General features: G+C 47.4%; 1 protein-coding gene across 1 annotated transcript in view; it reads left to right on the top strand.

Moving 5' to 3' along the window:
- Positions 1–23485, top strand: part of LOC120538293 (zinc finger protein 208-like) — a 101053-nt gene that overhangs the window by 38541 nt on the left and 39027 nt on the right. The window contains exons 4-6 of the mRNA XM_039767755.1: positions 3125–3522; positions 7849–9068; positions 16785–16926. Of these exons, the coding sequence (XP_039623689.1) occupies positions 3125–3522; positions 7849–9068; positions 16785–16926 (1760 nt within the window). The remainder of the gene's footprint in view (positions 1–3124; positions 3523–7848; positions 9069–16784; positions 16927–23485) is intronic.

Raw genomic sequence — 23485 nt, 5'->3', positions numbered from 1 at the left:
CAATAATAAAACTGAAAGTCGGGCAGAGCCATGCCACCTTCTGCCTTTGGTCTTTGTAGGGTCGCTCTTTAGATACGTGGAGGTCTTGAATTTCAAATAAATGAGGTTACGGTCAGATCTGTTTTCTTAAAGATGATTGATTGATGTATATTGGGAATCAAAAGAGAAGCTTAGGAAGGATATTCATCTTCACAACATTCATTCTTCCAGCGAGAGTGAGATGGACGGTTGACCGTCTCTGCAAGTCTGCCTTCATTTTTTCCATACAGTTGTTGATCGAGAGCTTTATGTCTACTTGTGACGTCGAGCCCTCGGTGTTTAAACTGATCTGCGATGATCGGAGTGAGGAGTCCAGTCTGACACTGAGTGCTGGGGAGCTCACTGGGCAGAGCGCACGTTTAGTCAAATTCATTCTGAGACCAGAGATCTTTAGAAATCCTGTTAGACAGATAGATACTTTAGAAATTCACACACTCCAGCAGCAGCCTACTGATAAAGAACAATATTAAATGAAAGAGTCGTGACAATGCAGGTATAACAGACAATAACTTTGTATGATGTTAACGTTTCCCCCCATTTTGTGGTCTGATATCATCGGCACAGAGCGAGATTTGCTGTTCAAGTCCTTCTCTGATAATCCGCTTATCTCAGAAACATTTCGACAGCGAACTGCTGGTGGTGACGAGGGGCATCTCTGTGTGGCACCCCATTCTAGTTTGAAGTGTTCTCAGTTAACGTTGTTAATACAAACTGAGGCTTTGCGTCTGGTCTGGTCTGCTGTGCAGCAGTTTGATCCAAACCCAAATGTCTCCAATGTAGTGAACAGGTAGTGCCGTTCAATCGTATCAAAAGCTTTTTGTGGATCGACGATCTCATCATCATCATCATCATCATCGTCTCCAGGGTGTTTGACTTTTGACATTAAACAGGCGTTGAAGATTGGCAGGTAAGTGTCGGCCTTTAATAAATGCAGTTTGGTCTTGTGATATCACCGAAGGCAGCACTTTCTCCATCCTTCTAGCTAGGACTTTAGAAAGTATCTTAATAAGAATAATTTTGTGCATTTATATAGCACTTTTGTCACCTTCTCATTGTTATTCAGAAGTGAGATTGGTCTGTACGATGCAGTCCTTATTTTGTTTAACAAAGACAGTAATTAATGCTTGGCGACAAGTTTGAGGTAGAATTTGATTGTCTCTGGCTTCTGTGAATGTTGCTAATAGAAGGGGAGCTTTTCTTATAAAATTCGGCAGGGTCGCCATCAGGGCCTGCTGTTTTCCCAGTCTGAAGTGAGTTTACAGCATCTAGTAATTCTGATAGCGCCCGAGGTTTGTCCAATTCCATCTAGTTGTGGTATCTGTAACGCGTCCAGAAATGCGTTAGATTGTGTCTTGTCTTCTTTAAACTCCGTAGAATAGAAGGACTTGTAGTCGTCTCTAAATGTGTGCTTTATGTTTTTATGGTCAACGATTTTGTGTTGGTAATTACTGGGATTGCATTGCAGACTTTGGATGTGTTGAGCTAAGATCGTATTAGCTTTCTCTCTGTGTCTTGATTTAAAAATGACTTGTCAAGAGGGTGAGCTCTGAACGCAGAGCCTGCCTTTTCCTATGAAGTGCCTCATCTGGACACCTGGCATGTTCTTCACCTATAATTTCACTGGTTAGCTCTGATACCTTCTTGGTTTCCAATTTATTTTTGTAGGTAAGATCTGAGATAATCTGTCCTCCTAAGAAAGCCTTCAGAGTTTCCCAGAGTATTCCTGCAGAAACCTCAGAGGATGTATTTGTCTCTAAAACAAATCGATTTGCTTGGATGTAAATCCTGTACAGGTCTTGTCTGCTAGTAAAAGTGAGTTAAGATGCCATCTGCGAGATGAGTGTGTGGGGCATAATGATTTAAACTCCATGATGAGAGGGGCATGGTCGGAAATAACAAATAGTGTCGTACTTACAAGAATTAATCATAGGCAAGAAATTATCTTTAAAGAAATAATCAGTTCTTGAGTAGAAGGAATTTGCTCTTGAGTTTGGGTTTAGAAATCTCCAGGGTGTCTGACAAGTCGTGGTCAGTTACAAACTGTGTGTGATTGTCTTTGCAGTGTTAGACGTCATCACCCCTGTGACAGGAGACCCAACTAAGTCTGGATTTAAAACACAATTAAAGTCCCCAGTCATTATAATTTTATGAGAGTTCACATTGGGAATGGGTGCAGATATATTTTGGATGTGTAGATATTTATCAGAATCACTTTACAGTTAAATCAATTACCAATGACGACCACATATCTCCCTTCAGGATCAGATACTACATCCGTCAGTACAAATGCTATTGTTCTACGTACGGTGGTACCTTAGTATATGTCCGCTTTGGAATAAGTCAAAGGATCTGGAACGGATTAAGGACGTATCCTGAGGTACCACTGCATAAGAATTCCTACACCACACAAAACACAATTCTACAGGACCGTGTGTTCGTTTGAATTAAAATTGTATTCTTACTCCTACCTCTGATGACAAAGTTTCTTAGTATGAACTCAAATCTTGGAAGACATCTCGTTTGCTAACTGGGGTTTTATTCTGCTGTTTCTGCCTACAGAGAAGAAGAGAAGCTGCCATTTCCAGTGAGCTGTGTAAAATGGAGGAGAAGTGTCTGGGTGTCCACGAGGCTCAACTGATGGCCTAGAATGTCAGGAAGTGACCTCAGAAGAGAGGAGTGATGACATGTGCTGTGGGCGCTCAGCTTGTGATGCACAGCAAGAACCAACACGAGAGCAGCAGCTTTCAAAGATTGGACCAACCAGCAAGCCAAGTAGACAGCTAGTAAACAACTCTATTGGCCAATGAAGATAAAGAAAGCACGCTGGCTCACTTCTAGATGACTGGAGAGATGGCATGGACCCTTAAGTGACCCACTGGGGCAAAATCCTCCAGCATTCTGATGGGCAAAGTCAACAACTTAAAGCCAAATGGTCAGACTCGCCATCACTTGCCATGCGGCTCCTTGTGTTGGTGACCGCTGGATGTATTGGCTGCTGTCAGTAAAGCCCCCTACTTGCTTGGTAACCTTTGGCTGACATCCTTATTGTGGGGGACCTGGGCAGGTTGTCTGCTAAGGACATTTGAACATTCAGGTGTAAACAGCCACTAAACAGTTCAACAAGCAAGGACAGAAACTCTGCATCTACCATGGAGAACATTAAAGAAGAAGACGACTGTGAGTGGCAGTCTGGGCAACTTCAGACAAAACAGGAGGATTGTGGATGGGGACAAGTTGTCATTAAACAAGAGTCTGAGCCACCGGCCGATAGCAGTGACTTAAAAAAACCTGAAATGTTAAATCGCATCAAGGCAGAAGACGTTAAATCAGAGACAGTCTGTGAGCTGGTGTGTCCAAATGATGAGGTGACTGGAGCGGACCTTACAGGGAGTGGACCTCAGTGTGTCCAGGTGAAGGCCGAGGCTCTGGAGTGTGACGTGAAGATGCCAGAGAAAGCGTCATGTTCAAGGCATTGTGATGAAGGTAAGAGCTGAAGTGAGATGTCTGAGTGAAGCTCCATGTGATTGAGTGAGGAGTGTGACCATTCCAGTAAGTTTACGATTTGTCTCTGGCTGTTCTTACTTTCTCATCCTTACAGTCGCACAGTAACAGGACCTGCCTTGCTTTACTCGTTCATCTTGTACTCTGAAATGGCTCAACTAGTATGTGTGCATCTAGCATTACCAAAAGAAAGGTAAAGTAAAATGAATAGATAGATAGAAAGATACTTTATTAATCCCACATTCACATAATCCAGCAGCAGCATACTGATAAAGAACAAATATTAAACTAAAGAGTGATAACAATGACTGTATAACAGACAATAACTTTGAATAATGTTAACGTTTAACCCCCCGGGTCACATAGTGTGGGGTCTCCTCAGTCTGGCAGTCTGTCTCTGAAGCTGCTCCTCTGTCTGGAGATGATCCTGTTCAGTGGATTCTCCATGATTGATAGGAGTCTGCTTAGCGCCCGTCGCTCTGCCACGGATGTCAAACTGTCCAGCTCCGTGCCCACAGTAGAGCCTGCCTTGCTCACCAGTTTGTCCAGTCGTGAGGCATCCCAGCACACTACTGCGTAGAAGAGGGCGCGCGCCACAACCGTCTGATAGAACATCTGCAGCATCTTATTGCAGATGTTGAAGGACGCCAGTCTTCTAATGAAGTATAGTCGGCTCTGTCCTCTCTTACACAGATCATCAGTATTGGCAGTCCAGTCCAGTTTATCATCCAGCTGCACTCCCAGGTATTTATAGGTCTGTACCCTCAGCACAGTCACCTCTGATGATCACGGGGTCCATGAGGGGCCTGGTCCTCCTAAAATCCACCACCAGCTCCTTGGTCTTGCTGGTGTTCAGTAGTAACAAAGTCCTTGATTAGCTTCCTATACTCCTCCTCCTGCCCACTCCTGATGCAGCCCACCATAACAGTGTCGTCCGTGAACTTTTGCACGTGGCAGGACTCCGAGTTGTATTGGAAGTCCAATGTATGTTGGCTGAACAGGACCAGAGAAAGTCCAGTCCCCTGTGGCGCTCCTGTGCTGCTGACCACAATGTCAGACCTGCAGTTCCAGAGACGCACATACTGAGGTCTGTCTGTAAGGTAGTCCACGGTCCATGGCACCAGGTATGAATCTACTCCCATCTCTGTCAGCTTGTCTCTAAGGAGCAGAGGTTGGATGGTGTTGAAGGTGCTAGAGAAGTCCAGAAACATAATTCTTAGAGCACCACTGCCTCTGTCCAAGTGGGAGAGGGATCGGTGTGGCATGTAGATGATGGCATCCTCTGCTCCCACCTTCTCCTTGTATGCGAACTGAAGAAGGTCGAGGGCGTGGTGGACCTGTGGCCTCAAGTGGTGAAGCAGCAGCCGCTGCATGGTCTTCATCACATGTGACGTCTGAGAGACAGGCCAGAAGTCATTCAGCTCACTAGGACGTGATACGTTACCTTTGGGACTGAGGTGATACAAGATGTTTGCCAGAGCCTCAGGACTCTCCCCTGTTCCAGGCTCAGGTTGAAGGTGCGCAGTAGAGGACTCCCCAGTTCCAACGCACAGGCCTTCAGCAGTCATGGCGATACTCCATCTGGACCCGCTGCTTTGCTGGCACGAAGTCTCCTCAGCTCCCTGCTCACCTGCGCTGCTGTAATTGTGGGTGTTGATGTCTCACCTATGCTGGTATCAACAGAATGATGGGTGGAGGGTGCAGTACTCCGAGGTGAGAGTGGGTTAGGGTGGTCAAACCTGTTAAAGAAGTTGTTCATTTGGTTTGCTCTCTCCACGTCTCTCTCGATGGTGGCACCCCACTTCAAGCTGCAGCCAGTGATGATCTTCATCCCACCCCACACTTCCTTCATGCTGTTATTCTGCAACTTCTGCTCCAGCTTTCTCCTGTTCTGCTCCTTCACCGCCCTGAGCTGGACTCGGAGTTCCTTCTGCACACACTTGAGCTCACGCTGATCACCGCCTTTAAAAGCCCTTTTCTTCCTTGATGTCACTTGTAATCCATGGCTTGTTGTTAGCATAACAGCGCACTGGTCTTACTGGAACTCCAATGTCTATCCAGTAGTTGACGTAGTCAGTAGTGCAGTCAACAGCCTCCTCAATGTTCTCACTATGTGACCCCTCAGGATATCCCAGTCTCTCAGAGCCTCAGAGGACCACTTCCTGAATGACGTGTGGTTGTCGGTCACTCCGTCACTCTTGGTTTGTAGTGAGGCTGAAGCAGAACCAGGTTATGATCGGCGGGTGGCGCTGTGTGCGTCTTTAACGTTGGCATACAGTAGGTCGATAGTCCCCGGGTGTTCCAGTCCACATACTGGGAGAAGGCAGGTAATGTTTTGTCCAGCGTCACTTGATTAAAGTCTCCTGCGATTAGCACAAGCGCCTCGGGGTGCTGCGTTTGTAACTTAGCAACAGCAGAATTGATGACGTCACCCGCTATCTCCGCGTTCGCCCGAGGAGGGATGTAAACAATAACAACAAAGACGTCCAAACTCTCTGGGCAAGTCGTAGGGACGCAGACGTACGGCCAACAGTCCGATGTCCCTGCAGCGAGTTACACCATCTTGTGTTCACACAGAGAGCGAGTCCTCCTCCTTTCTTCTTAGCGCTGGTATTTGCGTCTCTGTCCGCTCTAACTGTGCTAAACCACGTTGGCATCTGACATGTTAGTCGTTAGCCACGTTTCACTAAAACACAGCACACTGCGTTCTCTGGAGGTCCTGACATTTTTCACCAGCACGGCCAGTTCGTTGATCTTATTTGGTGGTGAGTTCACATTTCCCAGGATCACAGAAGGCACCGACGGTTTGTAGCGCCACTTTCTCGCTAGACGCTTGGCTTTTGTCTTAGCGCCGGCTCTGCTGCCCCGATACGACCTTCTTACCTCATCAGGTAAATAGGGAACCACACTGGCGTGGACATTTGTTCTCAGCGCTTGAAGTTGACTACTTGAATAGACGAGTCTCGGCGTTTAAAATTACATGTCAAGTAGTAAAAAGTGTCCAGGGAACGAGTCCACGTAAAAAAGTGATAGGAGTGATCAGTGAAATAAGAAGGTGGTAGAAAAAGTAAAGTCGTACACGGAGCTGCTGGAAAGTCATATGATGATAAACCCAGATGTTCATAAAATACGCTTTAGTTCAGATTGTGCTAATCATGCTGTCCCAAGTGTCTCTTCTAAAACATACCACAGGTGAGAGCCGACCTTCAGTTCTAATGAGATGAAATGTTCCTGAGATGAGACACAGCTAACGGCCTCGGGTGCAGCTGCTGCGGCTCCTCTTCACTGATACCATCATCTCCATTCATCCTCTAATTTACAGTTTTAGCTGCCACACCAAAGAGATGGCAACTGGCTTGTTGTCCACACCTCTGTTTTAATCAAAGGACAAAATAAAAAGGTCTGTCATTATCAAGGTGGCTTCTCTTTTAATTTCAACAGAAGCCACACGTCTCTCTGTGTTCTTTCCAAGTCTGTTGCAAGCCCCCTTTCCTCCATTCTTAAACGGGGCTCAGAAATTCCTGAGAGGATCAATAACTGGAGCCTTCTTCCCTGTCAGTGTCTGTGCTGGTTTGTCTTATTTAGGATTTTTCCTTTGTGCCAGTATGTCAGAATTTGTTTTGAGGTCTTTTAGGGTTCGGTGGTCTTGATTTGAGTGTGTTGTCAGAAAAGGGACGTCTGTACAGACAGGGAATGTGCATTTTTGGATTAAATTCCACTTTCTGGGATGGTAAAGCCAATAGCCCGGGCATCTCTCTCTCTCTGGTAAACTCTGCCCAGCTCCTCTCTTTTTACAGGTCAACTTCCAGCCATGGCACTCGTGTTCAGCTCCTCAAGTCTTTTCCTAGATGAGTTGTATAACTTGGTCACCATAATGTTTAGAAAAGTAGAGAGGCTTCTGAGATTGGACATTTCAAAGTTGAATTGTGAGAATTGATCAATTATCAATTAATCGATTGGAGCCTCAAATAAAGAAAGATCTAAAGAACGTGCAAACGCCACACGAATGAAGTTATTGAAACAAAGTAACGCAGATGGGATGAGACGATGGCTCACAACTGAAAATGCTTTTTCTTCTTTCTGCCTGTTAGTATTTCAGGTTCAGTTTTTTATGACACTTCAGATGTTAGTCGACTCGTTTGTTTTTACTCCTTTCAATTATAAAGTTTCACCATTTCAATGACAACACCTGGTGCCTCACATTGTGAGTTGTCTGGAATTGAGTAATAAGCCTTCTGTACTTCTTGTCATTCCTCTTCCTGAATGTCTTGTGTTTACATGAATGTATGCATTTCTGTCTTACTGCAGATCTACCAGAAAGTGGAACATCCTCTCCATCTTTACTTCCTCAGACTTCTATTCAACATCGAGCACAGCAGAATGAACTTGTGAAAGAACTGTCTTCTGGATCAGCCTCGTGGCCGCACAGTTTGCAGCCTACTGTGAAATCAACAGCAGTACACGCAGTCAACACTCAACAACAGGTTTGTGATTCAACTTCAGCAAGTGAGCAGGTCTACCAAGACTGGGAGAAAACCTTGAAACAAACATCTAAAAGCAAACATAAGTTGAGTCATACAAGACGAAAGCCATGTTTTTGTTCTGAATGTGGCAAAGCGTTCACTGACATGAGCAGTCTTGCCAATCATATGAGAACTCACACTGGGGAGAAGCCGTATTGTTGTTCGGAATGTGGTAAACGGTTTTCACAAATGAGCAATCTTCAGACCCACAAAAGGGTTCACACTGGAGAGAAGCCATACTGCTGTCCTCAGTGTGGGAAACAATTTTCACGAATGTGTAGCCTACATAAACACTCAAGAATCCACACTGGAGAGAAGCCCTATCGTTGTTCTGAATGTGGCAAACAATATGCCAGCAGGACCAATCTTCAGATCCACACACAATTTCACACTGGTAAAAGACCTTATTTCTGTCCTGAATGTGGGAAACGATTCTCCAGGCGAAGCAGTTTTCACACACATAAAAGAATTCACACTGGTGAGAAACCTTACTGTTGTTCTGAATGCGGCAAAAGATTTTGTTTGAGGAGCAGCCTAAAAATTCATGTGAGAAATCACACGGGAGAGAAACCTTATTGCTGCTCTGAATGTGGTAAACAATTTTCGCATAGGAGCAGCTTACGTAAACACTCGAGAGTCCATACTGGAGAAAAACCATACGGCTGTTTGAAATGTGGCAAAAGATTTTCACAAACAAGTAGTTTACAGAAACACTCCACCATCCACACTGGAGAGAAACCTTACTGCTGTTCAGAATGTGGCAAACGATTTTCACGAAAGAACAGTTTATATAAACACTCAAGAATTCATACCGGAGAGAAGCCTTACTGTTGTTCAGAATGTGGGAAACAATTTTCACAAACAAGTAATCTAAATAAACACCTGAGAATTCACACGGGAGAAAAGCCGTATTCCTGTTCTGAATGTGGGAAACAATTCTCCAACAGCAGTAACCTTCAGGTCCACACAAAGATTCACACTAGAGAGAAGAAATCTGACAGCAGGTAGGTGTCGATTCTGCCTGACAGAGCAGGAAAAAGTAACTCATTAGACAGTCGGTTACAAGGTGCTGAAGACCAAAGGTTCATACATGCAGTACGTCACTGGGAAATCAGCAAAAACACAACTTGCCGTCACTACAAAGAGACTGGGACCTCACTACTGATAGAATAGCAGCAAACTAGGAGATGTTAGTCATTTGGGACGCAAAATTCTACCAGAGGAAAAAACAGACCTAAGAAAGCAAAGTTGTTGAAGAGAAACATCTAACAAAGCTTAGGATAGTTGGTGTTTCAATCCTAAGTGATTACTAGAAATGAAGAGGCGGATCAAACAATATACATAAACACCATCTGAGACGAGATGTGGAGCAAAACACCTGAAAGTGTACGCTGATCAGCTGGTCTAACCCAAAGGAACTTCCCCTACCAATCACATGACTCCTCAGACCTCATTAGGAACTGCCCACGTCGGAGCCCTTGCTGCAATTGTATGAGTGGCACATGAGCCCAAGGTACAGCAGAGCAGTAGACGTGTCACGTTCACAGATCTTCTAATAATTGGCAAAGAAATCAACCCCCTGCAAAGTGCGCCATTCCTGTTGTGAATTTCCAGAGGTGCTGGCGCTCAGACCTGAATGTGCACAACGTCCTGAATGTTGTAGAGCTGTCTGGATAGCCACGTGACAAGGCGCCCTGAAGAGGGGTCCGTACTGTTGCTGCTGAACAATTCTGCACTATTCGCAGTTTCCAGACCCACTGAAGAGTTTGAGAATAAATCCACAACTAAGCAAAGCAGGCAAACCTGACTGATGGCGGCTAAGAATGCAGTGAACACAAAAAGTGGAACTCATCCATCCATTATCCAACCTGCTATATCCCAACTACCGGGTCACGGGGGTCTGCTGGAGCCAATCCCAGCCAACACAGGCCACATGGCAGGAAACAAACCCTGGGCAGAGCGCCAGCCCACCGCAGAAAAGTGAAAGTAAAACTCTTAAGACAATGAATTACTGGAAATAAAGAGAAGTGGCCTGAGGAATTGAAGATACTGAAAAATAGCAGTGAAATTGTGGCCAGATATCCTAAGAGGAGAATTTATGTAAAATACAACTAGAAATAGAAAAGAGCAGAAAGACAGTCACACCCACAAAATGACAAAAGAAATAAAAACTAAGAAGACACGTGCCAAGGCAGAGCACAAAACAAACGAGATGAAGCAAAATCTCCTGGACGTCCTAAAGACAGACGAGTAGACAGACACCATTAAGAACTTTGAAATAAGGCAAAGCAGACAACCTACAGAAAAAGAGGATATCCCATAATGTGCAACTCCTCTCTCATCCCTGGGACTACAACCATTAGAGGAAACTGAGCCCACGTAAATCTCTGTGAGGTGAGCTGATGGGTGAAGGTGTCCGGCAGATCTACAGAAGTAACATCATACGTGGCGAGAAGGACAACACGATGGAAAAGTGCAAACAACTGCAGTGTGACCAGGGCACTGGGAGCAGATGGCAGAAAGTAGAATGGAGAATGAATTCACAGAATGGAGGAACTGGACATCAGGCTGATGGAAGTCACAGTCCCAAGTGACTAATCAGTCCACTGACTAAAACAAAAAGAAAATTGTAAAGTCGTACGCGATGCTGCCCACAACGCCAACCTGTGCCATAAATGACGTGTCCCCTTTGTGTTTGGTCCTTTTGAGTTTATAATCAAAATGTTTCCACCAACTTGTATCTTTGCTGGGAACAACGCCGAGCCCGTGCTGTGTGACCGTAGGGGATGAGAGCCACTCGTGACTTGCAGAGCACAGACTCGGCCATATGGAGGCAGCGCCGGCGTTTTAAACGTCGTTTGAGTTCACACGGCAGGATTCTCACAGTGCAGGCGTCCTGTTACTCCTAACTGAACTCGGGCACTGGTGGTCTTAAGATGCACATAAGAATCCACTGCAGTTCTCAGCGCAGCAAATGCCGTTTTGGGAGACACTTGAGAGCTGATGTTGTGTGGAGACCTAAAACAAAGGTTTCTGGGGTGGGACCCTCAGGCCGATGCGTTACCTGGTGACCCTCACCTTACGTGTTACCCGACTATCGGAGTCAAATCTCGGGTTCTCATCCAGGAATCTCGAGCAGTTCTCACAGCGGTCAGCAGACCTCCTAGTCTGGGGCCTGTCAAATGGTGGGATCTGAAGAGAACGTGGCACCTGAAACCCGTTTATGAATTCAAAAGGTGACATTCTTGTGCTTGTCATTCAAAAAAGAAATATTCAAGAAATTCTGCCAAAGGTAAGAAGTCCTTGTTGTCCAAATGAGTTTAATTGTCCGTACGCCTCAAATGTGCCCAATTCCACTTGTCCAGATGAGAAGTTTATAAGATACCCACCTTCCTAAAAAAAAGTGTTTTCAAAAATCTGGAAGGAAATTGAGGAGTTCAAAGTGAAGTTAAAATTCCTGGACACCCGTGGAAACTTTTAAGAATGTTGTGATGACTTCATGCACTGAGTGTGATTCCCTAATGAGACTAAATGTGCTCGTGTGTTGTCCCTGAGGCACCTGCTCTCAATCTCAATGACGGTCCACCTGGGGGTGTAGGTTGTAGAAGATCAGCAGAACATCCTAAGGGAGATGTTGACCAGCTCTAAATCTGACGAGCTTCCTCTGAGCCTTTCCTGTCCTAAATTCATCGTCCTATTCCTTCTGACTCTGAGATGTCCCAGGATTCCCTGCTCCCCAAACAGGACTGTCTGCTGTACGGATTCCAGTGTTTATGATGACCATGAAGAACCTTGGGTGGGTTTGGTCGAATTTTCAGCAGCCTTTTCAATTTCTCAAGTAAATCGGCCGGAGCTCTTCAAGTTGGATCGGTCGCGTGGGATAATGAAGTCCGAGTCAGGGGTCTGTTCTGTCTCTTAAATATGTCAGGACTGCCACCTTCTGACTCGTCTTTACAGTCTCATAAGAAGTGAATGAAAACGACTGAAGAGGAGACCCCATCTGGCCCGCCAGTCATGGAGCTGGTTGTCGGTTTTAGGACATGTTGGATTCATACGGTCAGTAGAAATTAAAATGGACGTTCTAATCTCTCAGGCAGGCGCCTCACGATTTCCTACGTCATACTTGGCTTGGTGGCCCAGGGTGGCGCTTACCTGCCTTCCGAGACCGCGAGAGCATCGGGCCTACGCCAGTCCTGCAGGTGTCGTCTTTAACTGTGTGGTTTAACGGAGCTGAACAAGATGCGTCTTTAAAGGGTCTGAGATATGCCACTTGGGTCTCTGGGAGGAGGTCTTGGTTAGCGTCACGTTTAGGGGGATCGTCGCCCTAAAAGTCTTTATAAACAATCTGAAGACGGTGACAAATACAGCCAAGCGCTGTACTTGTTTGTGGAACCCATAACTGCTTTGACTTTCGTTTCCATTCTCAGTCCTACGTTTTTAATCGAGTTCTCCAGAATAACACCGAGGGTCTCTGGAATTCCCTGGGCTGTGATTTAGCAAACAGTCGGTTTTCCTGTTCGGTAATCCTGGACGGTTGATCTCGCTAGGAAGGACCTGAATGTTGGAGGAGGATGTCACCCCTGTGCTTGGGTGTCTGCGTCTGCGCTGAACGCCATTCTCCACATCTCGCCCTCCTGACGCCGTTACTGTCCTGTGATGGACCTGAGGTGGCCCACGTGATCTGAATTGAAATCGATGGCGTGACTTCTAGCGGGTGCTTACGTCTAATAAATCTGTAAGAAGTGGGGCCACTGAGTGGTCTGACGAGCCCCCTTCTCCAACGCTGCCTTTATGTATTCATCTGTAGTTTTTGTTTCTGGCTGAGTTAAAGAGAGAAAGCCCCCCAAAACTCCTGCCATTGGGTACTGGGATTCTGGGTAACAATTTTATAGCTGCCATGAGGAGAAGATGGCGCAGCCCTTGTTTATTACAAAACATCTTGAAAATCACGCCGTTTGAATGTTAAGGAGCCTCTGAACTGGTCGGAGTGCAAATGGACTTTAAAGAATCAGTAAAGCAAGAAGAAGAACTCCATGGCTTCAGTCCTCCACTTGCTGAGACCCAAATAACCTTCTCTTCCTTTCGGAGGGATGCTCTTCATAGTGTGGCGTACACCCGGGCCATAGAGTGGAAGGACTGGGGGAGGGCATTACCTCCTCCAGAATGCTAGAGGGCAGCCCTGCCGGGTACTGTGGGCACTGCCAGGGGGCATTGCAGGAATAGCTGAGCCCTTTGGTGCAGCACTTCAACCACACCTGCTGCTAGAAGATCATCACCGGAGACCTTCAGGGTGCCCTACAGAAGGAGCCGGCGGGCACTACTCTGGGAGCCGGTTGGGGGGTGGAAGACCAAGCTTGCAGGTGGAATGAGAGGAAGAGAAAGACAGGGAGATGAAGAAAAGAAAGTTTTGTGCTGTGTGTGTAGTGCTTTGTGGGAAACAGGGAAGGTGTTTCCCACGACGAGAAAGAAGAAAAAGAAATAAAATTGTGTGAGCAGAACTTGAGTCCTGCGTCTCTCTGTGTTGGGTTTGGGCGGCCGAAGCGCCCTCTGCTGGCCACAGTAGCTCGAGGTCGATCCCTCGTTTGTGTCATTAGCGGAAAGTCTAATTCAATACGCCACTGCCGATGGGACCGCCATCAGTATGAGGAATTTTCATTTTACTCTTCAGCCGCACACCCTGAACATTTCACTGTTGTAAAGGCAGCCCCCGAAGTGACGAGGGTCGACTTATTCATTGAATTATTGACTAAGATGGACTCTGATAGCTCCGAACCGTTTCACCAAAATGACCCTTAAATGCTTAAAAATCAGCTTCCACGTCCAAAGAGTCGTCAGATCTTCAATGAATTCCTGTGCGGGACCAAAGATGGCGCTGCTGTGCTCCGCGACATTTGTGTTTCTTTTCTTTTTTCTTGACTTTTGTTTTCATGTTTGTTTGTTTTTTCTTATTCAAAGAAGTTAAATTGATGTAAAGCCCTCACCTATTCTGTTTCTGTTCTCGGTACCCAAATGTGCCACTTGGTGCCACGGCCCACCTGCCAAGTTGTTTGCCTGCCTGTGGTAAAGTCATCCCTGATGGAGGATCACAGGAATCATGGGAAAGAGGGGTCCTTTCATCGGATTGGCTGGCCGAGCAACGTTTCAGCCGTGGAATGGCCAAATGGGGAGGCAGCTTGATGGATGAGGTCTCCAGGACTCTAAAAATATCCAAATCTTATTATGGGATATCATCTACAGTTAAATTCTGCTCCGTACTTGTAAAATATTTATTATTATGCTGTATTGAGGATTTGTTCTGTTCTGTGTATTCTATTGTATTGTATTGACCCCCTTCTTCTGACACCCACTGCACGCCCACCCTACCTGGAAAGGGGTCTCTCTTTGAAGTGCCTTTCCCGACGTTTCTTCCATTTTTCCCTACAAGGTTTTTTTTGGGAGTTTTTTCTTTGTCTTCTCAGAGAGTCAAGGCTGGGGGGCTGTCAAGAGGTGGGGTCTGTTAAAGCCCATTGCGGCACTTCCTGTGTGATTTTGGGCTACACAACAATAAACTGGATTGTATTGTAAAGCCTTGAAACTCCACAAGGACTGAGACCACCGAGGTTTGGTGTAAATCTGTGAAGTAACAAGGGGGCCTTCGCCAAACGAGTGTCTGTCACGTCACTCAGCAGGACAGCTTTGGGGTTTGTTTAGCCAGAAGTGCTGGCTTTGTGCTCGGCCATTCATTCACAATTAAACCGCATGGCTCACCGCATGCAGTAAGACCCCCAGGACCACTTGGCGAGTCGGCATGGGCTGTGCTGTTGCCTGAAATATCTGGAGGACGGGTGGAGATCGGGAAGGATTTGACCTCCGAGCCCAAATCTCCAGCCTTGTAGTGACAAACATCTGACTCACTTTTCACGCTTGTTGCTTACCGGTCTGCTACTTTTTAAACGAAATGAACCGAGACCCTCTGTTTGATGAGGGGGCTCCTCGTAATTCAGGTTTTGTTCTTCTGTCTCACTCGGTTATTAAGGAGTCCATCCATTTGAAGTTGGTTGGTTGAGTTGAGAGCCTGCACTGTGTGATGGAGAGCCGGGACTCTTACCTGGCCGGGACGCCTTCGTAACTCAAGGGCCGGGGAAGGAGCTTGTATGGGACGATGGAGGGCAGCCCCCCGCCGGCCCCGATAGGGGGGCGCACTGAGAACAGTTGAGTCCTCCTCTGCAGGGTCACATCTGGGTGTTCAATGAAAGGGGGGGCTGGGGGTATGTTGGGTTTGGGGAGCCGTACGCCCCCTGGTGTGTCGCAGCACCCCCCACACGACAGGATTGGGACCCGAGTGCAGCCGCGCAGCGCGCTCTTTCCAAACGTAACGTGTCGTACTCTTGACGTCGCTGCCCGGGGGCCTCTTAGTTTTTCTCTTTCTCTGATCATTTCTTTTTATTATTCCAGTTAAATGGACTTTTCTAGAAGTTTTGGCTCTCAAAGGATTCCACATTTATTGCTGTTCTGTCTCTGGGGTTTTGGTGATTTTTTTTTATTTTAATATTCAAAACCAGAACATTCTAAAGTCGTGCGAGTCAATCAGACCTCTGATTATAACGTCACAGGCACAAGACGACAGAGAAATACAAAGGAAAAGCAACAAAGCACGACTCGACCCCACCAAAGCCCACCTCCCGTCCATAAAGAGCGTGCAGCTCAGACCGGCGCTGTGGGATCTGCGCACTCGACCGGGACGGGGGGCTGAGACGTTACTGGAATATTAAAAAGCAGGCACGGTGGCTGAGCGCAGCCCCTCAGTTTAAACGCTTTGAGAGTGGGGCCGAGTCACTGCAAGGGGCACCCAAATGGGCATTCAGCTTGGTCACCAGGACTTGGGGGGCCCTCGGTCGCTTTTGGTTTCTCAGTTCATTTTCCTTCCTTCCATGTGGGACCCAATTAGCAGTAATGCCCCCCTGTGAGTCCTTGAAGGGGGACGGGGGGCCACTGGAGATTGGCATGCAGGGAGTGAGCCATTCAGCTGGTATTGGAGGATTAGGGTGGGGCACGCTCGGTAACCAAGGCAACTGAAGGTCGTCTCTCAGCGGGGGTGGTGAAGTTCGGTGGAGATGGCGGGTTGAGCGTTCGTGCAATTCACCGTCGATGAGGGGCGTTTACGGCACGTCTGATGTCGCTGAATCCTCCTTTCAGTGAATCGATTCAAGATGGTAATGCCTGTGGTGGGCGGGCACCCTGCCCAGGGTTTGTTTCCCGCCTTGCGCCCCGTGTTGGCCCTGTAGTTAGGGTATAGCGGGTTGGACGATGCTAAAGCAGTACAGTTATGACATTTAAAATGCGCCTTTCCCTACAAACGTTTCTGAACCAAGGAGAGGATTGCCGCAGTGCACAATCGTTTCGATTAATTAGGACGTGCATTTAAAACACTTAAAGCTAAAGGGCGTACAGAAAGTGTGAAGAATGAACGAGAGACGAAAAGAAAACGATAAAGCAATTCAAACATAAAAAAGGTGAGCGCCATGATGTTCAAACGACTGACGTTCAGCAAACCTCAGACACCAAAGCAGCACAAGAAAGAGACCTCTAGGATCAGCCGTGCCCCTTGTGTGCCCCTTGTGTGCCACACAGAGCTTTTAAAGCAGCAGCGCATATAAAGAAGGCCCCCGTCATTTGGGATGGCGTCTTGTATGACTGATTCCTTAATGATGAGCTGCCCTCAACCTCTTCATGATTTTTTAGGATGCGGTAGATATATACAGAGACCTGCAGAGGGCGCTCCTGATGCCCAAACCCGACGCAGACGCTTTGATTTCCTGTCTTGTTCACCACACACCCTTCTATTTCTTCCTCTTTCCTTCTCTGTCCGCCTCCACTCCTCCTGGTAAGTTCGGTCCTCTTATGGGACACCCAGAAGTGCTGCAATCAGGGGGCTCCGCAATCATCCAGGCGCCCCCCAGTGGTGGCCATGAGCCCCAGCCGGGTTGAGCTTCCATGAAGTTGGTCTCTGGCGTTCTGGGGGAGATAATGTCCTGGATGAGCTCACTTCTCCAGTCCTTCCAGTACAGGCGGGGGTCCCAGCTGTACTCCTCAGTATCTCTCTATCATAATAAAAAGAGTCCTGGGACGAGACGTGACTTCCTGACAGACACTTTCATGTCCTGCGAGACGAGACTTTGTGCCAAGAGATTTAACTGTGGAACTAAAAGACAAAGAGCAGAAGACAAAGAAGAACATTGTGAAGACTTCAAAAACGCTGGCGCGTTAAACACATGCAGAGCAGGTTAGAGATTATGAAGTTACGAAAATGCAAAAGTCTCAAAACCTGATAGTAAAGATCACATTAGTGCTAACAAAAGGAAATTATTACTCGATGAAATATACGGACAGAGGATGAGGATGATGTTTGGCTGTAAAGTTTAGTCGGAGAGACTCGTAGCTCGTCTGATTCATGTTGTAGTGTAGCCTGCCAATGAAGAGGCGTATCCTGAGAAGTTAAAGGAGTTGTTTGGTGAAAATGAAATCCGTGAAGAAGCCGGCGTGTGGCGCAGGCCTTTTGCCGAAGCCCCCTAGTATATACTGTATATCTGGAAATATTAAACACACAGCATGTCTTGAAGGTGAGGATACGAGTTATGCGTCAGCCTGGGTAACAACGACGACATTTACGTCTGAGGCCCATTTTCTTTTCATTGCTCAAAGTTCAAAGCCTTCTTTTATGTCGCTTGTGTCCTTCGTTGGCCGTTTATCTCCTTTACGGCTCCTTTGCTTGATTGTCTGATGTGTTGTCTTTGCCTGCGTTTAGGGTCCCCACAAGGACTTGCCCTCTAAAACTGGAGGGTCTCCCACAGTCCCTTGCGGTTCATTTGGAATGTGCTTTGGAGTTCTTGTTTTTCTGGATCAGGACTTTGTTTGCTTTGGATGGCCGTGGCTGGCAGCTCCTTGATGCTTTTGTGCTCTTCCTGGTGTCACAGAACATTTTGTGAAAGTAAACTTTGGATTTTTTTTGCCCGTATATCTAGCTGAGGTTTGATGGTTAATCCCATCTAGGGGGCAATTTTGGGACTCCAGTATGCCAGTAAAATTTATAAAAAGCTGGCCTGCCACTCGTCCTGCTGATCTTCACGCCAGGCTCTCTGCTTAAATTCAATGCCTATAAAGTCTGTTAGCTTTCAGCAGCCTGTGGGACCCTCCCTTAAAAATCCGCTGAATGAGGGGCTCGGAGGTCTTTTGAAGGACAGCGCAGACCCCTTGGCATTTGCAGATGATGTCAGAATGGCAAACACCAACTTTAGATGCACTGTAATTAGTAGAAGCCAAGCAAAGGAACATGCCGGACCACCAAGCAGAGCGCGTGGCGTCAATGTGACTTGATTTTCTCTATAAGATGTCACAGCATTGGCACAGGTAGGCCCCGCAAATATCAACAGATGGCACTCGGGTGCAAATAAACGGCGTCACCAAGCAGACCGGAGGCTGACCAATAGCAGCTGCACTTGTAAATGACCTGACCGGTCAGACATTCTGATGAGGTCACATCGAGTCAGCAGGAGTGACACTGTAGTGACACTGGGGCCTCCCGCTGGTGACAGAGGCTGTGGCTTTCTCACACACAAAAGTCTTCATAGAAGTGAATGCCCAACACACTTCACGTTGCTACTGAAGACTTACTGGTTTCAAATGTTCCAGTCTCCAGTGAAACTGGTAAATGCTCCGATCGGAATGACGCCATTAACGTTTAATTGTGCTCCAGACTGCCACGCAGCCCCCTTGCTTCCCACAGACGAGGGGCTCATTCTTCGTGTTCGGCCGCTGACACCATCACCAGCGTGTCTGCTGCGTGTCCCTTGATGTCAGCAGAGTTAAATGACACGGCGCGCAGCTCGCCCATAATACGCCAACCGCCCCGATATCTCCGGCCCTGACTGAAGATCTCGACGGTTGCTCCTCAACTCTCATGGCGCGCTTGACCGACTCAGGGGGAGCTCGAAGTCAATGGGCGGGCGATGCCCACGTGGTGACAGGAGTGGCTGGGGGTGTCTGTTGTCACAGCCCCTTGCTCTGAAGGTGTCACAGTTGTAAAAGTGACTTTACTGGGCGCGTGTGTTTGCTGACCAAGTGATGGACATTTTGGGATTTGTCACCCTGCTGTGTTTGATGTCTTTGTGTTTTAATTCATTCATTCATCTGAAGCTGATGTGGACTTAGTGTGATGGGGTTGATCCACGGTGTCACCATCCAGATTGTCCACCTTGGTCAATTGTGTGTCAGTGTTGGGGGTCGAAGGGGATACGTGTCACACAGCGACGTCGGTCACCATGGCGACCTGTGAGCCACTTGTGAAGAAGAAGAAGGAAAGCGCTGGATTCTATTGCATGTCTAGAAGATGATATTAGAGAAGCGCAGACCAATAAAGAGCTTGTGGTGGCCACAGGTTTTGACTTTGAAACGCATTCGATACGTCACACGAGGAAGGACTTTCAGTTAAAGGAAGAAATTCAGGAGCAGCTGGAAGAATGGCTGACTTTGTGCGAGTTCTCTGTTTGAGAGGTTCAAAGTCAGGGCGTGTGTGAGGCCCGCTCGTATTTCATATAAAGATATTGTTTCTAAAACTGGGACTGGCGCAGGAAATTCATCATACGCCCATGATGGTGCATTGTGGTCAAAGGTAACAAATTCAGTAATTACTGCGCATAAAATGCAAGGAAGACGTTTGGGTGAATAAATGGGGTCTCAAGTGGTGTGTTTTACAAACTTAACTTGACGTGACACGGCCTGCTTCATTTCTGGGCACGTTGGTGGCTTCCATGGAGATCTCAAATGGGTACGATGGCTGATAAATGTAACGGGGTCTTCAATATCCTCAGATGTCTGCTCCTTCAAGATTAAAATGCTGAGAGGTGACACAAGTCCAGGGGGCGCTGTCCCCAGTTTCAGCCCCATTAGTTACTGTTAGAGATGGTGATGATGGTGGAGCAACTGAAGAGGGCATGGAAATAATCAACCTGGTAATACAGCGATGGGCAACTGTGTGGAACGTCGTAACAAAAAGCAGAATCAGCTTTGGATGGATGGATGGATGGTGGCTTCATATCACGCAGGTCCTCCAAGTCCGCTGAACTACCAGAGATGTCCAACGGTCACTTTAGGTGGAAATCTGCAGAATTTAATAAAAGGAAGTCAATCGGTCAGAATTGCTAGAAGTCGTATGGAATGATTCCCGTTCTCACAGAAGGCTCTGAAGAAACTACAACTGGAGTAGCGGCCAGAATCCCAGGGTGAAATAATTCAAAGAATCTCCGGCCATTGATGAGTCTGCAGTCATTCGGAGTCGCTGTGAGCTCAGAGTCACAGTCAGGGCGACTTGTTACTGGAAGTGAATCCCATTGGATTTCGCTGTACGTGGCGTTCTTATGGCTTTCTGCACTGAAGAGAATGAAAGGGCGGACGGCGCGGCTAAAGAAGCTGAAAAACGGTCTGCGGGGGATCTCAGTGAGCAAAGCTAAAGGATTTCAAAATCAAAACCTATGGAACAACGGAGTAAGAGGGTCAAACAGGAGAACATCCATCCGGATTGTGTCGGCACCGAGATCGGCAAGAAGCTTTACAACACGTAAAAATTCAACATGAAGCCCACAAAGAGGACAGGAAACAACTTCAGGCAGCAATTCTAGCGATGGGGGCTCCTAGTTTTACTTTGAAATATTTCATTAGTTATGGAAGTGACCGCGGCTCGTGTCGTTGGGCGAGTTCTCCGCTTTTCAAATCTGTAAGGCTTTACGGGGTCGTTTAGTTTAGGACTTCTAAACTGAGTAAATGCGCAGCAGCACACTCCAGTCCAGTAGGTGGCAGTAAAGCACCATAAGCGGGTCTGCCAACAGCCCTAAAAGACAAAAGAAGAAGACGAATGACGTCACCGGAAGTGGGGCGCGCTGAACCGGTTGAATGGAGTGGCGGGCTGTTGGCGTCAGGAAAATCAAGAGAAACGGTACGTGCTACTGAAATAAAGTATGAGGGCGACAAGAAGCACACAAAGAACGAGGCGCAATGGCCGGGAGTCCGCTGAAGGCAGAGGCGCCGACCTCTCAAATGGAGCGCTATGCCTTAGGCCTCCTTTGCCTTGCTGAGCCCCGTGCTCGGCGTGCCGATCGTCCCAGAGAAGGCGGCAGGGGGGGCTTTCGCTTCACTCGGCTGGTGTTCTTCGCTCAGTGACTCCCGTTGTCTGTTGTCGACTGAGAGTCCCATCTGGGTCGTATGTCTCATCCGCTCGTTCCCCGGCTTGCTTCGCGTTTCTTTCTCTTTTTTTTTTCTTTTAATCTCCCGACACGCCGCCGTCGCCGCCTCTCCTTGTTGTTCGCTCGTCGGTTTTGCATAAAATTCTGCGGCCCTTTCGAGGTAAGCGCAGGCGCAGTAAGCCAGCTGCCCGTTGCTTTTAACAGCCTAAAATCTCCTTCGGGAAGGCCAGCCGTGAGTGGCCGTAGCGTCACGTCATTTGTGTCGGTGTGTGTAAGACTCGACTCGGTGATGTCGCGGAATGGCGAAATGCCGCGTGTTGTTGGGCAGCTGGAGCCAATGGGCACCTAAACAGGACTCCAGGTCAACCAACGTGCACACTCACGTGGACACCGGGAAGATGGCAGCGAACTTTGTGAAGGGGAGGTCAGGAAATGCCATGTTGTGAGATAGCATATGAATAACCTTCAGTCTGTTAAAAGTAAAACATTAGACAGACAGGTTTCATTTTGGCCATCTTTGAGCCCAGAATGATGCCAGTCTGGCTTTACAAAGTGTCCTGTTGATGGTGACAAATGACCTTGTGCTTGCCGCTGACTCTGATTGTGTTATTTGAATCGTGTTGGCCTTCAGTGCCGCCTTTGACTCCTTGAGCGTGACGTGAGTATGGCGGTGCCAGCTAATTTTGGTCATGCAGGTCGCCGTCCCCTGCTGATGTCCCTTTAATGAGACCTTTGACACGTTTAGTCCTCGCTGTTCTCTCCTATGGAGTCCTTCAAGGTTCCACTCTCTGCTTTTTTCCATCTCTGTTCTTCCACTTGGACAGAACTTGAATTTCATTTTCTTGCTGGGGGGCTGCAGTGGAGGGGCTTCCCTTCGGTGTATCAACCAATTAAGGGGACAGTATTGGTTAGGGAGGATTTCACAAAGACAAATCTGATTGTCATGGACGGCCTGATTCATCTTCACGTGTGCTTCTGCTAAATTTAGTGCCAGGGTGGCCAATGACTGAAAAATAAACTAAAGTGAGACACACGCTGGTTTGCTGTGGGAGGACAGGGAATTGGAACCCAAGACTGCGAGGTTCTCGTTGGGGGGGCTGACTGCTGTGCCCCCCCTGAGTGCAGATTGAGGGGCTTCATTTTTCACGGCTGTACTGTGATTCCTTACCGTTGTCTTTCCTTCGAGCTCAGCTTCTGTTTTTTTCCCCAAATTGTCTTGGGTGACCCACTGGGTGCTATGGGGATCAATAAGGGGGTCCTCTGTTTTTTTCCCCCCCATTTAATCCAGTTCAGGGTGACTGTGGCCATAACCTGTCCCAGCAGCATTTGATGCAAGGCACTTATCATCCCTGGACGTCCGCTGCCGTCGCTGTTCTTCGTGACTGAAGAGTTCTTTACATTTGAATGTGAACTTCAGTGGATTAGCGGACCCCCGAGACCACAGCATTCCTGCTGTTGGGCTGATGTGTGGCAGATGAGGTTAAAGTCTGACACGTTCCATATGACACAGTAGCTGTGGAGGTCACATCGTAAGAACAGCATAGGGTCCTGGGGGTCTCGCTGCCGTCCGTAAACGCGCGGTGGACAGAAACATTTCACAGACTCGCAGGATGTTTGTGGTGTGTGGCGGCCAATCAGAGGCGCTACATTTACAACTTTACACGCCGTGTACAGTTTGGCCTCCATGTTGTTAGAAGTACAGTGGTACCTCGGTATACGTCTGCTTTGGAATACGTCCAACTTGGTATACGTCCTTTGTTTGGAATACGACTCGTGTGCTAGAACACCATGTGTGGTATACCGGGCACGCGCCTTCAAAAAAAGGGCCAGGTTTTAACCTGTACAGTAATCCCTCGCTATATCGCGCTTTGACTTTCGCAGCTTCACTCTATCGTGGATTTTATATGAAAGCATAACTAAATATATAACACAGATATTTCGCTGCTTCGCGGGTTCTGCGGACAATGTGTCGTCTTACTTCCTGTACATGCTTCCTCAGTTGGGTTGCCCAGTTGATTTCATACAAGGGACGCTATTGGCAGATGACTGAGAAGCTAACCAATCAGAGCACGCAGTTAAGTTCTCCTGACTGCTGATTGTTAACCAGGAAGTCTCGTCTCGCTCGTTCAGCATCAACGTGTTTCGCTGTGTAACAAGTTGTGCTCCTTTGTGTTTATCTTTGTGTGTAGTCAAGCCCTTCATCATGGC

The sequence above is a fragment of the Polypterus senegalus genome, chromosome 10 (assembly GCF_016835505.1).
Source record: "Polypterus senegalus isolate Bchr_013 chromosome 10, ASM1683550v1, whole genome shotgun sequence".
In the NCBI taxonomy this organism is placed as follows: domain Eukaryota; kingdom Metazoa; phylum Chordata; class Cladistia; order Polypteriformes; family Polypteridae; genus Polypterus; species Polypterus senegalus.
The sequence above is the reverse complement of the archived record's forward strand: the minus strand, read 5'-3'. Positions and strand labels throughout refer to the sequence as shown.